The 16,289-nt window shown below is 37.6% G+C and overlaps 1 protein-coding gene across 1 annotated transcript in view; it reads left to right on the plus strand.

The window, feature by feature from the left end:
* LOC106088176 (trithorax group protein osa) overlaps positions 1 to 11,797 on the plus strand; it is a 90,525-nt gene extending 78,728 nt beyond the window's left edge. Inside the window, exons 3-4 of the mRNA XM_013253562.2 lie at positions 3,545 to 5,915; positions 8,906 to 11,797. Coding sequence (XP_013109016.2) covers positions 3,564 to 5,915; positions 8,906 to 11,191 — 4,638 coding nt within the window. The 5' untranslated portion in view covers positions 3,545 to 3,563 and the 3' untranslated portion in view covers positions 11,192 to 11,797. The remainder of the gene's footprint in view (positions 1 to 3,544; positions 5,916 to 8,905) is intronic.
* The last annotated feature ends 4,492 nt before the right edge of the window (positions 11,798 to 16,289 follow it).

Raw genomic sequence — 16,289 nt, forward strand, 5'->3', positions numbered from 1 at the left:
ATTTGATATCTATTTTCAAGGCAAAGAGTCGGTGGCCGCCCCAGCCCCAAAACACCCTTCAAACGGCTCATATTTACCGACTATGGCAATATGGGGCTCAAATTAAAGGGATTTTATATCCATATTTGAGACGAAATGTCTGAGGTGCCATCCCTCCCCTAAAAAGCACATCTCATTATACTAATTTGTAAAAACTTTATGCGATTCGTTCGGCTTTTTTTTTGCACCAAAAACAAAACTTGGTTTTTTATTGTATGGGCCAGGTGCCAAGGGGGCCGACCAAAACATGACAATGGATATATAGAACAATCACGACAATTTAAGAGCTCAAACGAAAAGTGCTTGAGATAAAAAAGAGAATTTAATATACAATTGATGAGCCATGTGGTTGGGGAGCCGTCCCACCCCAAAATACCTCCCTAATCTAATCTGGGTGTAGAGTACGAAATTGATACTCATTTCCCGGACAAAGACTCTGAGGTTCACCACACCCTCAAACAGAACTTAGTTACCGATCATGCCACTATGGGGCTCACATAAAATGTAATTGCTAGTATAGCACGAAGCTTATATTTACTTTCAGGGCCAAGTGTCTGGGTGGCCACCCCAACTCCGAAATACCACCTAAATGCATTTGGGAGTAGAGTAAAAATTTGCCCATGAACCGAGCAGGGGCAAACTTCTCACACATCAATGAGTGCTTTCCGATTCAAGTTTAAATTCAATGATAAGGGACCATTTTTATAGCCGAACGGCGTGCTGTAGTGTGACACCTCTTTGGGTAGAATTTTTTACATGACCATGCTTGGCATGGTACCTCACAAATGTCGCGGGCATTAAGACGAGATAATCACCGCTTTTAATTTTGTCCGATGTTCTCGCCAGGATTCGAACGCAGGCTTTAAGCGTCAAACGCGAACATAGGCTACAGTGGCACAAATTCGATATCTACATTCAGGGACAAGTGTCTCCACCACAAAAAGATACCAGGGAGTTAAAGAAGGCGCAGCGGAGCGGGCACGTTCGGCTAATTTTCTCTAAAGACGACAAATTTACTTTAAAGACAAAATCTTCATGAAATTTTCACCAAAGACAAAATGTCCATTAAATCTACTTCCATGGACAAAATTTCCATGAAATTTTCTCTAGGTACAAAATTTTGAGAAAATTTCCTCTAAAGACAAAATTTTCGTAAAATCTTTTCTAATTACAAACTTTTCATAAAATATTTTCTAAAAACAACATTTTCGTGAATTTTTTTTTACACAAAATTTTCATCAAATGTTCTCTAAAGAAAAAATGTCCATGAAATTTTCTCTAAAGACAAAATTCCCCTGAAATTTTCCCTTAATACAAAATTTTAATAAAATTTTCTTCAAGGACAAAATTTTAAAGAATTTTTTCCTAAAAACAAATTATATGTAGCCCCGTACCGTTATATTGCCATTATTTGTATGAGCTTTACAAAATCAATTGAAATCATTTGAAATGAATTTCAAATTGGTTTTGCCTTATTGTTGGTTTTACCATTTTATGTCAGCTATCAGCATGTGGTAGCATCTATGTTTGGCTAAATGCGTTTCAGTCTTGTTTTCTGAAAAAAGCTTCACTCAGTTTTGCCACTGGCCCATTGTGGATGTTGTGGAAAACAGGACAAAGAAAAAATAAAGAAAAGTGTTATATATTCACTATGAATGCGTACGCTTATCGATCAATCTTTTGATTTGTTTCTCTTTTTCTTGGCTTAGTTTTTTCTATTTTATCGATGGCTTTAATATTTTTCAAAAGCCGTATGCATGGTGAATGAAGCACACACAACAACAACAACAGTGCGCATAATAATAACAATTACAATTTTACAATAACTTTCCTCCTTGCGTATTATTTAATCAATGACTTAATGAAAACATGAGAAATGAAAAAAAAATATTTATATAGAAAAGAAGACTAAAAAAAAAACGATGAAGACATTGTTGGGATTGAAAACATAACGACAAAATGATTTGGATGAATGCTGCTTTGGTTTTGGGAACCCAGTAAATAAGATTAATTGTCTTTGATGTTCCTCTATTTGTTGGTATTTTTTTCCTCCTCTTTTCTGTTGTTGTTGCATTAGATAACTTTTGTTGTTAACTAACTGTGATGTAATTTTAATTACTATTGTGATGGTGGTGAAGAGGAAATAAATTAGGCATTGGAATTTATTGACATTGTATAGGAAGATTTGGATAAAGTAAAAAGGTGTTGAATTCGGCCGGACCGAAATATGCTCCGATTTGGACAAAAAACTTATGAGTACAAGCTACTGTTCAATTGTGTACAACAAAATATTGGTCTTTTAAGTAGATATATCAAAAAAATAACCGATCTGAACCACATTCGACAGGGATGTCGAAAAGCCTAAAACAACCCACTCTCCCAAATTTCGGCGAAATCGGATAATAAATGCGACTTTTATGGGGCCAAACCTTAAATCGAGAGATTGGCCTTTATGGCAGCTATATTCAAATGTGGATCGATCTGAGCCAAATTGAGGAAGGATGTCAAAGGTCCTAACACAACTCACTGTGTCAAATTTCGGCAACATCAGACAATAAATGCGCCTTTTATGGGTCCAAAACCTTAAGTCGAGAGATCGGTCTATAGGCAAATCTAGACCGATCTGAACCAAATTAAAGAAAGATGTCGAAGGGCCTAACATAACTCACTGTCCCATATTTCGGCGACATCGGACAATAGATGCGCCTTTTATGGACCCGAAACCTTAAATCGAGAGATCGGTCTATATGGCAGCTATATTAAAATCTGCACCGATCTGGGCCAAATTGGAGAAGGAAGTCGAAGGCCTCAATACAACTCACTGTCCCAATTTTCGGAGACATCGGACAATAAATGCTTCTTTTATGGGCCCAAAACCTTAAATCGAGAGATGGGTCTATATGGCAGCTATATCCAAAACTGGACCGATCTGTGCCATATTGCAGAAGTATGCCGAGGGGCTTAACTTAACTCACTGTTTCAAATTTTGTCGTCGTCTTAAGTTGCATAGCCCCAGTGGCTGCCTAAATCTGCCTATGTCTATGGGTCGGACATCTAGAACTGTCTAATAGGCGTGACTATTCACCTTCTCAGCAAGTCCCTGGAGGTGACCATTCCAGTTTAGTCTCCTAACCAAGATCACTCACAAGTTTTTGACCATTTTGGATATTGAAATCGTTTTGTTGAGAAATCGTAGGTCTTCCAAATGGCACACCTTCGGCTTCCTTGTTAACAGGCAGATTTCACTCGTTTGTTGTCGTTGTTGTCATAGCCACATTTTCATGTGGAGATGGCGATCCTCGTCAAGCTCCTGTAGGTGAACAAGGACCGATCGCCGAGGGAACGTGGTGGCCATTGGTTATATTTAACATCATAGGCACCTAATTTATAAAATTTCATTTCAGAAAAACTTTAAAAGTAAAAATAAAAAAGTAGGGTCTAATTTAACATTTAAAATATTTGTTCTAAATAATAAGCACCCCTCTCTCTCTTTATTTTATTTCAGACAATCATCCCCCACCATTATGATTAAATTCAAATTAAGGCTACTCATAGCCTTTGCCCTGTATCTGGGCTCAGCTGCCGCAGTACTCTCATCAGCTCAATTACCAGTCGAAGCACGAGGTGGCGTATCCTCAGAGGAAGAAGATGATCCCATAATATCCACCAGTTATGTTTTGCCAAATCAAATTTTCAATGATGGAAAACCCTACTATGCCGGCAAGGATCCCATATCAGGACAATTGGATTTCAATGTTAAGAAACCAGCCGGTATAGAAACCTCAGCAAATGAGGTTATAGATCCCAATGAGAAGACTGTCATTAGCTCCTCGTCACCCAATATACATGATTTTCTCAATTTACCCGTAAAGTATTCATCATCGAAATTTGTGTATCCTCTGGTTTCAAGTTCCTATGCGAATTTGAAATATCAGGGCAGTAACAAGAATTACATAACCAATAAAAAGCCAACACAAGTGGTGCAGGCAACATCGGCGCCCAACTACTTTACAGCGAATTATTTCACAGTGCCGACAACAAAGTTGGTGCCGGTGCAGCCCACGGGATCGACTTCCAGCAGTAGCAGTACATCAACAACTTCGACAACATCTACCACTAAGAAACCAGCAACAACTTCTACTTCTACATCTACTTCAACATCGACCTCAACCTCTACATCGACTTCAACTTCTACAACGTCCACCTCTACCTCAACCACCTCGACAACCAAAGCTCCAACTCAACCAAGCGTGGCCACCTCCTCAGCCAAATATACCACCTCGAGTAAGAGGACTACCACCACCACCACTCCAGTACCAAAGACTCTAACCACACGCAAGAAGTTTGTGCCCACCAAGAAATATAGCCCTGCCAGCACTACATCAGCCTCAACCACACCAATGCGCTTCCCCCAACAGGAGAGCTATAATACAACCAAACCCACCAAGTCTACCACAGCTGCCGCCTTCAGCACCCATCATCCAACTCCTCAGGCAGCTATATTTCCCACTGAACCCTCGACCACCATGAATTGGTATCCAGCTCCACCAAGTTCAACCAGCACCAGACAGCCCATTATGTTCACCGAAGATCCTACAGCCCCACCAGCATTTAGCCCCATTCCTAGCAGTACTCGCATACCTAATCTCGATCCAGCCGATGTCTATCATACTTTGGATCAAAAGAATATAGAAAACAAATTCGATCCTAGACCATCCATGACTTTGGCGGATTTATTCAATAGCTTGGCCGAGGAGGAGTCGGCAGTGGCAGCTCTCAGCAATCCCTCACACCAAGGACTTGATGCCCAAGGAAATTTAATGGAACCATTGGATCCCTCTAAACCCTCACCATTCGCCATGCAACAAAACCCGGCACAAAGACCACCACATCCATTGGCTCCAACGAAACCCACTTTTGGAACCACAAGTGCACCTCTCCACATGCAACAGCAACAACAACAACAGCAAGCACAAGTCATCTCTGGCAGCCAGGAGAACTTTAACAACGAATATGTCTCATATCAGGTGCAGCAACCCAATATAATGCAATACCGACCAGCCCCAGGGGCTATCAACAATGTGGTCATATCGCCAGGGCAACATTCTGCCTCATTTGTTTTAGGCAGCCAACAACAAGTGGGCACCAACACTTTTGGCAGTGTAGAGAAGGAGCCACTCTTCTCCAAAGATCATCCTGTACAATATGGCACAGTGATCAATGAAGACATAAGCACTTTAAATAGAAAGCCACAAGCTCCTAGTCCACCAGCTACATATCAAGAAATGTCAAATCCTTCACCCACTTCCAACTTCCATCAAAATGGTAACTTTGCCTCAGAGTCAGCAGGTTCCTCCTACCCCGAACCACCACCAGCAGCTCCTTTGCCTTATCAACAATTGCCTTTGATTGGTTCGAATCTAAGGACTAAAACTCCGGCTCATAAACCAATACCACCACCGCCGCCACCATCAAACCAACAACAACAGCAGCAACAACTACCCACCCTAACAGGAACTGGAGTGGGTTCGGTGCAATCAGTCAGCCCCCAAGAGAATTCAGACAACTCTTTCACATTGGATTCCAATCAAAATACCAAAGAGCTATTGGTCTCCACCAACATTCGTTTCCCAGCCAATGATGAACAATCGGCAGAAATTCCCTCTTTACCAGTTGCTAATGGGCCACCATCTGGACCACAGGTCAATGGGCATGCTCAGCCCTTGAGTTTGCAGCAAATTCAAAATGCCAATACTGTTGTATTTCCCAAATCCGAAGAAGGCAATGGACCCTCCCTCTCCATGGCCGAGGGAAATGGTGGTGTTCAAATACAGAAACATGAAGTTCTCACCATGAGTCAGCATCAACAAAAATTGGTATGGTCTAAGACAAGTATCACTAAAGTCACTAACAACCAATAATGGTTAAGTTCGGCTAGGCCGAATCCTTTAATCAAATCTTATAGCATGAATTGCTGTTGTTGAATTTTGTAGACAGACACCAAACAAATAGGAGAAGAGGAGAGATAATAAGGTCGCATACAGTTCTGCTTAGTATTCAGTTTAGAACTCGTCAAAATTTTGCAATTTTAGATGAATACATTTTGTGATTTATTAAAATTTCTTAACAAACTTTATCCGAATTGAAATTTGTTTTTATCAAAATCGGATTTTCATACATATCCGACGTTTGTAAAAAATTTCAAAAATTTTCTTTTTACCAAAAATTTCGTCGAAATTAGATTTTCGTAGAAATGTTTGTTATTGGGTTGCCCAAAAAGTAATTGCGGATTTTTCATATAGTCGGCGTTCACAAATTTTTTCACAGCTTGTGACTCTATAATTGCATTCTTTCTTCTGTCAGTTGTTACTTTTAGCTTGCTTTAGAAAGAAAGTGTAAAAAAGTATATTTGATTAAAGCTCTTTCTAAGTTTTATTAAAAATGCATTTACTTTCTTTTAAAAAATCCGCAATTACTTTTTGGGCAACCATACATTTTGATCTTCGGTAAGAATCTGACAGAAATTGTTTTTTGGAAAAGTTGTCGAAATTTGTTTTTTTTTTTTTTTTTTTGAAAAATTTGTCGATATTTGATTTTTAAAGAAAAATCCGTCAAAATTTGATTTTCAGAGAAGATTTTGTAGAAATTTTATTTCCATATAAAATTTTATCGAAATTCGATTGTGTAGAAAATTTCATTGAAATTCGATTTTTATAGAAATTTTATCGAAACTTCATAGCAAATTTGGTCCAAATTCGATTTTTAAGAAAAAATTTTTATAACATAATTGGCAGACAATTTCGTCGAAATTTGATTTTTATAGAAAATTTAGCCCAAAATTTTATTCAAATAGAAAATTTTTTCAAAAATATATTTCATAGAAAAATTTTTCGAAATTTGATTCTCTTCAAAAATGTAATCGAAATTCGATTTTCATAGAAAATGTTATCGAAATTCAATTATGTAGAAACTTTCATAATAATTCGATATTCATAGAAAATTTGGTCAAAATTCTATTGTTATGAAAAATTTGTAGAAATTTGATTTTCTAGACTACTTCGAAATTTGTTTTTAATAGAAAATTTTATCAAAATTTGATTTTCACAGAAAATTTTATCAAAATTTGATTTTCATAGAAAAATTTTTCAAAATTTAATTTTAATAGAAAATTTTGTCAAAATTTGATTTTCACAGAAAAATTTTTTGAAATTTAATTCTCTTTGAAAATATTTTAAAAATTCGATTTTCATTGAAAATTTGATCGAAATTCGTTATGTAAAAAATTTCGTCCAAATTCGATTTTCATAGAAAATTTTGTCGAAATTCAATTTTCCAAAGATTCTTCGCCATTTGATTTTCATAGAAATTTTGGTTGAAATTTGATTTTCACAGAAAACTTCGTCAAAATTTAATATTCGTTGAAAAATCTCGTTAAATTTTGATCTTTGCAGATAACCTAATCGAAATTAAATTTTCACAGAAAAACTCGTTAAAATTTCATTTCCATAGAAAAGCTCACCAAAAATTAGTTTTTATGGAAAATTTCGTCGACATATTATTTTTTTAGAAAATTTCGTTAAAAATTTCTTGCCACGCAATTTTCGTCGAATTTTGAAAGCCGTAGGAAATTTCTTCGAAATTTAATTTTCATAGATAATTTTATCGAATTTCGATTACCAAAGGATTTTGACAAAATTCAAAATTCGATTATCATAGAAAACTTCGTCGGAATTCTATTTTATAGAACATTTCAACGAAATTCGATTTTCGTAAAAAAATCGTCGAATTTGATTTTTTAGAAAATTTCGTCGAATTTCGATTTTCATTGAAGCATTTATCGAAATTCGATTATTGTAAAGAAAATTCGTCAAAATTTGATTTCCAAATAAATTTCGTCGAAATTTTATTTCATAGAATAAATTTTCGAAACTTCATTTTTATCGAAAATTTTGTCAAAATTTAATTTTGATAAAAAAATTTATCGAAAATCTTTATGTCGAAAATTTCGTTAAATCGATTTCCATAAAAAATTGATCGAAATTCGTTATGTAGAAATTTTCATCGAAATTCGACTATAAAGAAAATTTTGTGGAAATTCGATTTTCCAGAACATTTCGTCGAAATTCGATTTTCATAGAAAATTTTATCGATATTCGATTTTTGTACAAAATTTCGTCAAAAAAATCGTTTAAAATTTTATTTCTAAAGAAAATTTTTTCAAGATTTCATAAAAAAAATTTCGGAATTTAATTTTCGTCGAAAATTTTGTCTTCCATAAAAAATTTGAGCGAATTTCATTATAAAGAATATATCATCGAAATTCGACTATTTACAAAATTTAATCGAAATTTGATTTTCATAGAAAATTTTGTCAAAATTCCTATGAAATTCGAATTTTATTCATAGGAATTTTATCGAAATTCGATTAAATAGAAAATTTTATCGGAATTCTATTATGTAGAAAATTTCATCGAAATTGGATTGGATAAATTTTTTTTGTAAATTTTTGTAAATAGAGAATTTCGTCAAAACTAGATTTTTATTTAAAATTTTATCGAAATTTGAGATCGTTGGTTTTCTTGGCCCAGCTGAAACCAATTGGCTTTCGAATTTTTTTTCGAAATGAGATTTTGAAAACAAAATTTGACGAGTTTTAATTTTTACCAAAAACTTATAAAATTGTTCAAAAATAAAATTTATAAAATTGGTTTTAAAAGTGATTTTCAGGAATGGATTAAAAAAATATTTCTTCGAAATTTGGACAAAAAATGACTTTTTGTGTTTTTTCTTAAAAAAATTAGTTTCTTTTTTTAAGTTTTGATTTTTTTTTAATATTTATCACGTTTTTTTTTTCTCTTTTCCATAGAACTTCCCACCCTCGAATGAACCGAATACACCACCTACCCATATGGTGCCACCACCCCGCTTCCCACCGCCACTGCCCAACAGTATTAACGAACACGAGCTGCAAAAACCAAATCGTCCTCATCCCCCGGCTGGTCCTCAATATCCTTTCAATGAATACACACGCAAGCCCATTCCGGGCATAACTCGTCCCAACCCAGACCGTCATTTGCCCAATATTTTGCCACAATTCCGTCCCAGTTCGAAAATTTCCAATGGTCATCCACAACAGACAAACTTCAATCAAGAGCCAGGCAATATTCTAGTAACGGGACCTCAGCCACCACATCCAAAGCGAGGGCCAAATTCGGGGAATCCACAATTTTCGCATCGTCGTCAACCTTTGGGGCAACAAAATCGTTATCCACTCAATCGCAATGTAGATTATCCATCGGTGGGACCACCACCACCACCGCCAGGAGCATTGGGCCCCCATGACATAGCCAACAGAAGAATCTATCGCGTGTCTCCTTATGGAGGTCAGGGCTTGCAATATTTAGAACGTCCAGGAGCTTATCCACGTCGTCCTATGCCACATGTCCTAAGACCTTCGGAATCACTGAACGTGGAACGCCATGTTGCAATGCCTCCTCCTTTGGAAAAGTTACCTGCCTTTGAGGAGGAAGATTTGGTCATCAATGATCCTCCACAACCAATAACGCCCAGTAAGGAATCCTCCCTAATGAGTGAGGCCAAATTGGAACCTGTGGTAACTTTGCAAATGTTACAGTCCCAAAAGAAGGCGGTCTCCTTGCCCAATGATGATACCGGAGCTGGTGAGATTCAGGTACCCAGTTTGGAAGAAAGTGAAATGGAGACTCTGGCGGAGAGTGCCACCAATCAAAATGGCCTATATGTGGTATATCCAGTGCCAGGAAGTGGTGATAAGAAATCAGAGTCCGAGGATGAAGAAATCGCCGACATTAAAAACTCCTTGCCGGCAATAGCTCATGTGGAGCCTCCCACGGGTAGTGAATATCAAAATACTCCCTTCTCGGTCGTACGAGATCAACAACAGGAGCCTATTTTGAAAAACAAAAAGCCTCTCTCGCTGCAACAACACAAACAACAACAGCAGCAACAACAACAACAACAACAAAAGGGACAAACAGCCAAAGATTCTTTCCCCTATCCCATAGAGAAACCGGATCCCTCGTACAGCGAACTGAATGCTGCTGCGCTAGCAGCACCAGCCAAGGTTCCAGGTGTGCTTATAGCCCCCAAAATTATAAACGGAGCCCTTGGCACGGGAACTGAGGCACCCATTGCCATTGCTTACACCCCCACTGAGTCCAGTATGAATTTCAAACTAATGCAACAACAACAACAGAAATATCAACAGCAGCAGCAGCATGAATATCAACTGCAATTGCAACAACAACAGAAACATCAGGACCAACAAATGTACTCCAATGTGAATTTGGCCACACCAGTCATCAAGGAGATACGACACTTTGCCCAGACGGAGGAGGCCCTAAATGGCCATGATTTCGATTTAAGAGGTCAAAATTACGAAAAGAATTTCATGGCTCCCTTCTATCCAAGTGTGAGTCTGGATGCTGTCACCAGCACCAATCATCCTTCGAATAATTGGAATGTCTTGAAAACTTCTACGGGAGCCCCATTGTATGAGAAAAATAATATCGACCGTTCGGATGTGAATGGTGAGAGTAACTCCCCGGCTCACAAGGCAGAGGAGAAAAAGCAGGAGGAAGAGCAAATGACCACACCAAAATCCTTTGAAATGGATAAATTTCAGCCTGAGTTACAGGGTGGCTTTAAACCCATCTATCCACCCGGCTACAAGTTGGCCAATGAGGATGAGGAACAAGAACAACTTCAAAAGCATGAAACCAATAACATGCCCTTGGCCTTGGCCAGTCGTATGGAACTGCACCAGCATTTGACCACTTTGGGAACGTCGTCAACAACATCCACCTCCACCACCACCACCACATCAACCTCTACCACCACAGCCAAGCCTCAACGGTTAGAGGAAGCATACGAAACAACTACCCCCAAACCCATTGACCAGGCAACAGTGGTACCACCTACGAAGCGCATCAAATCCAAATTTGAGACCAGTTTAGCTGCCCTGTTGTTCGGCGATGAAGAGGAAGAACTGGAGCCTGTCGAAGTGCCCCGCAAGGAGGAAGAGGAGCCTCAGGCCCGCAAAGAACCAACCAAAGCCATGATGAGTGGTCCTAGGAGTATACCACGCATGGGTCCACGTAATTTGAAAATATAAATAAGACCCTCAACTTCAATTAGGCCTTCTTTCTTTTCACAAAAAAAATCTAAACTTAAATTTAGTTTTTATTTATTTTATAGGAGAAATATTTATAACAAAAAAAAAATCAAATATACTTAGTTTTAAATTAAAATTAAGCAGCACCACCAGAAGACATCCTTGTAAGGATATACTAACAAAATCTCCCTCCTCCTTACATACCATATTTTGCAAAATATTTTAATTTTTCATTTCTTCAAAACGTGTGTTGAAATCTGTTTTTTTTTGTAAACAAAAAATAAATCCCTCAAGGTGGCAACTCTTGCGAGTCTAATTTGAAATTTTCCTTTAAAAAATACATAAAACACTTAAATGTATGAAGAGTTCCTCATCCTGCACTCTTGGTTTCTCATTAGACTCGCGATTTGTTGAACCTTTTCAAGGCAATCAACGTCCCACGTCCATCACATTCCATACTAGTTCATTTATTTATTCTCTTTGATTGTTTCATTCATAAGCTAAGGCAAGTTAAAACATTTGTTAGCAACAACAACAACAAAATATTTTTAAATAGCTATTAAACGAAACTATGAATTTTAATAATTAGAAATATCAGAACTGTTAACAAAAGCAATTATTTTTTATATAAACGATTAAATATATTTCTATATATATATATTAGTATGATTAAATCATTATTGTATGTAATAAAATGTATTTATTTACAAAATATGTGTAATTTCACATTCGAGTATATTGTAATAAACGATTTAAAGAAAAACATTTGAATTGGATATTATTAATTTTTATATTCATTTTGTCATTCCGTTTACAACGCATCGAAATATCCATTTCCGACCCTATAAAGTATATATATTCTTGATCAGCGTAAAAATCTTAGACGATCTAGACATGTCCGTCCGTCTGTCTGTTGAAATCACGATACAGTCTTCAAAAATAGAGATATTGAGCTGAAACTTTGCACAGATTCTTTTTTTGTCCATAAGCAGGTTAAGTGCGAAGATGGACTATATCGGACTATATCTTGATATAGCCCCCATATAGACCGATCCGCCGATTTAGGGTCTTAGGCCAATAAAAGCCACATTTATTATCCGATTTTGCTGAAATTTGGGACAGTGACTTCTCATAGGCCCTTCGACATCCTCCGTCAATTTGGCCCAGATCGGCTAAGATTTGGATATAGCTGCCATATCGACCGATCCTCCGATTAGGGTCTTAGGCCCATAAAAGCCACATTTATTATCCGATTTTGCTGAAATTTGGGACAGTGAGTTCTCTTAGGCCCCTTGGCATCTTTCGTCAATTTGGCTCAGATTGGTCCAGATTTAGATATAGCTACCATATAGACCGATCCTCCGATTTAGGGTCTTAGGCCCATAAAAGCCACATTTATTATCCGATTTTGCTGAAACTTGGGACAGTGAGTTCTCTAAGGCCCTTCAACATCTGTCGTCAATTTGGCTCAGATCGGTCCAGATTTGGATATAGCTGCCATATAGACCGATCCTGCGATTTAGGATCTTAGGCCCTTAAAAGCCACATTTATTATCCGATTTTGCTGAAAATTGGGACAGTGACTTCTCTTAGGCTCTTCGACATCCTTCGTCAATTCGGCTCAAATCGGTCCAGGTGTCGATATAGCTGCCATATAGACCGATCCTCCGATTTAGGGTCTTAGGTCCTTAAAAGCCACATTTATTATCCGATTTTGCTGAAATTTGGGACCGTGAGTTCTCTTAGACCCTTCGACATCCTTCGTCAGTTTGGCTCAGATCGGTTCATATTTGGATATAGCTGCCATATAGACCGATCCTTAATTTTAGGGGCTTAGGCCCACATTTATTATCCGATTTTGCTGACATTTGGGGCAGTGAGTTGTGTTAGGCCCTATGACATCCTTCGTCAGTTTGGCTCAGATCGGCCCAGATTTGGATATAGCTGCCATATAGACCGATCTTCCGATTTAGGGTCTTAGGTGCATAAAAGGGGCATTTATTGTCCTATGTCGCCGAATTTTGGGACAGTGAGTTAAGTTAAGTCCCTTGACATACTTCTGCATTATGGCACAGATCGGTCCAGATTTGGATATAGCTGCCATATAGACCGATCTCTCGGTTTTTGGGCCATAAAAGGCGCATCTTTTGTCCGATGTCGCCGCAATTTGGGACAGTGACTTGTGTTAGACCCTTCGACATCCTTCTTCAATTTCACTCAGATCGGTCTAGATTTGGGTATAGCTGCCATATAGACAGAACTGAAATTAGACACATTGACATATGTTAGGCTTTTCGACATCCATGTTGTATATGGCTCCGATCGGTTTATTTTTAGATATAGCTACTAAAAAGACAAATATTTTGTTATACACAATTGAACAATAACTTGTACTTATTAGTATCTGGTCTAAATCGGAACATATTTCGATATAGCTGCTATGAGGCGTAAAATATGTATTTTTACCGGATTTTGACGAAAGGTGGTTTACATATATACCCGAGGTGGTGGGTATCCAAAGTTCGGCCCGGCCGAACTTAACGTCTTTTTACTTGTTATAATTATTAGGTGTGTTATAATTATTAGGTCTATGCCCCACGAACACCTTGCCTCAAATTTCGTGTCAGTTGCGTACTTTACTCCCAAAGTTCATTCATTTGATTTCTTCATTGCCCACGATAAACCCACATGTCCGTTTGTGCATTATTTTAGGGGCTGATCTTCTGATCTCCTAAAGTACTTTACTCCCAAAGTTCATTCATTTGATTTCTTCATTGCCCACGATAAACCCACATGTCCGTTTGTGCATTATTTTAGGGGTTGCAAGTCAAATCCGTAATCTACTCTCAAAATCCTTTCATTTGTTACCCATATTATTATTTTCGTGTCAGATGTCAGTTTGGTGAGTTTTATGAGAGGGAAGCCTTCCCCAGTGTCTTGTCCCCAAACATGTTTTCAAGTCATTATAAAAATGCTTCAATTGGCCCAACCATCCCGAGAATATGCGTTTTTGAAAATTTTGATAAGGGGAAGGGACCACCCCCTTCAGATACTATTTTCATCGGAAATTTGCGCTATTTTCTAGCACTCACCCAGACGAAATTAAGGCATAAAGATCACTCTTGGTGTGAAGAGGCGCTATAAGAATGGGTGTTTGAAAATTCGTACTAAATGGGGTAAAAAGTAAAATTTGCCCATGTATAGAGATGGGCGATGGGTGAGTACCCGGGTATTTGCCCATTTATACCCAAAAGCTGGGTATTTATAATTTTGCAGATATCTTGGGTATACAAAAATGTTCCAAACAAATTTTGATGATTTCGTATTCTTTGTATATAAACCTGATCTTCTGATCTCCTAAAGTCGGATTTTAATTTTATATAGACCGATCTCTCCAGACTCTTGAGGCAAGTACCCGGGTATTTAGCCATTTATACACAAAAGCTGGGTATTTATAATTTTGCAGATATCTTGGGTATACAAAAATTTTCCTTACAATTTTTGATGATTTCGTATTCTTTGTATATAAACCTGATCTTCTGATCTCATAAAGTTGGATTTTAGTTTTATATAGACCGTTCTCCAGATCGATCTCTCCAGACTCTTGAGGCAATGAATTGGTAATTTTTCATCCGATTTCGATGAATTTTGGCACAGTGAGTTCTGGTAGACCCCTATTCATTTGTGTGAAGTGCGGTTCTGATCGAACTATATTTGGATATAGCTTTTAGACCGACTACCCGATCTCCCGATATAGGGTATTGAGGCCATAGAAGATCCATTTATTACCTGAATTGGATGAAATTTGGCACAGTATAATCTGGTAGACCCCTACCCATTCCTGTACGTACAATACATACCGCATTGACCCGATTGGTAAGGGCTGCCGCCTCAATATACAGCACACTGTTCCATAATGGAACAGGGCAAATTAATTGACATTCGTGGGCAAATTTGCAATAATAAATGCTAATTTGGATTAAGCTGTTATTTGGTTTCCAAACATGAGTACTTGCATATGCAGACGAGGCAATACTTGGAGTTTTTGAGAGAAAGATTCTCCTTAAAATTTTGTAGACCAATTTGCGTCGATAGACAATATCACCATCTTATAAACCATGGATTGTCTGACGACGCACAATGGGAGAAAATCGAAAAAAAACTAGTACAAAATATGGCGTGTGAGAACTGCAAGAGGTATCTCTTTGAAATATGCAATGGTTAGAGCTCAAAGTCCTAGGTTGTCCGGGCGCCAGGTTTTGGCAGGCCCCTAAAGTTGGTCACCTCGGTATGCCAAATCTTCGTTTGTGTTCCGATTTCCAAAAAGAAGAAAGTGTCATTAGAAAACCAGAACTAAATTCTGCCCGAAGTTTTTTACAAAAATTCCCAAAATAACCCTTTCGGGCAAAGATGGTTTCAAAATCGAAAATTTTTAGTAAATTTTCTGTGGGGGGCCACAAATATCGTAAGGTGCAAAAGGTTTTTGCATGGGTTTAGTGGACATGGAGAAAAAAAAGCATTTACCCAAATGGCGGATCTGGGCTTTGGAATTTAAGAATTTTATAATAAAAATTTGCTTATTTTGAAGTACATATAGCACCCGTTTAAGTTGACATTTCTTCTTCAAATTTCTAAGCTCAGCTCTAACCATTCCAAGTTTCAAAGAGATATCTCTATCCTTCCTCACACGGCATTTTTTTTTTTATTTATTTTTTTTTTTTTTTTGGTGCGACGTTAGGTTTGATTAAGTGGCAGTCTGCCACAAGACTCACTTAAACGTTTTCATCCATTGTTATACCACGGGAACAGATAAAGGAAGATGTCTTCTAGTTTCTTCCGTTTAACCATCTTGCGAACGTTTACTTCAGCTAAATCAGACAGGTTCTCAAACAAATGAGAACCTGAAGTGGAACACCTTCTGACTGCCAGTGGTGTTCCATAATCTCTTTTTCTTCGATGTCCTCACAAATGCAAATTTGCCCAAAAACATTCCATAAAGTAACAGGGGCAAACTTCTAAAATATCAATGAGTGCTGTCCGATTCAATTTTGAGCTCAATGAAAAGGGGCCTCCTCTTTATAGCAGAGACCAAACGACG

Source organism: Stomoxys calcitrans, chromosome 2, assembly GCF_963082655.1.
Source record: "Stomoxys calcitrans chromosome 2, idStoCalc2.1, whole genome shotgun sequence".
NCBI classification, from domain to species: Eukaryota; Metazoa; Arthropoda; class Insecta; order Diptera; family Muscidae; genus Stomoxys; species Stomoxys calcitrans.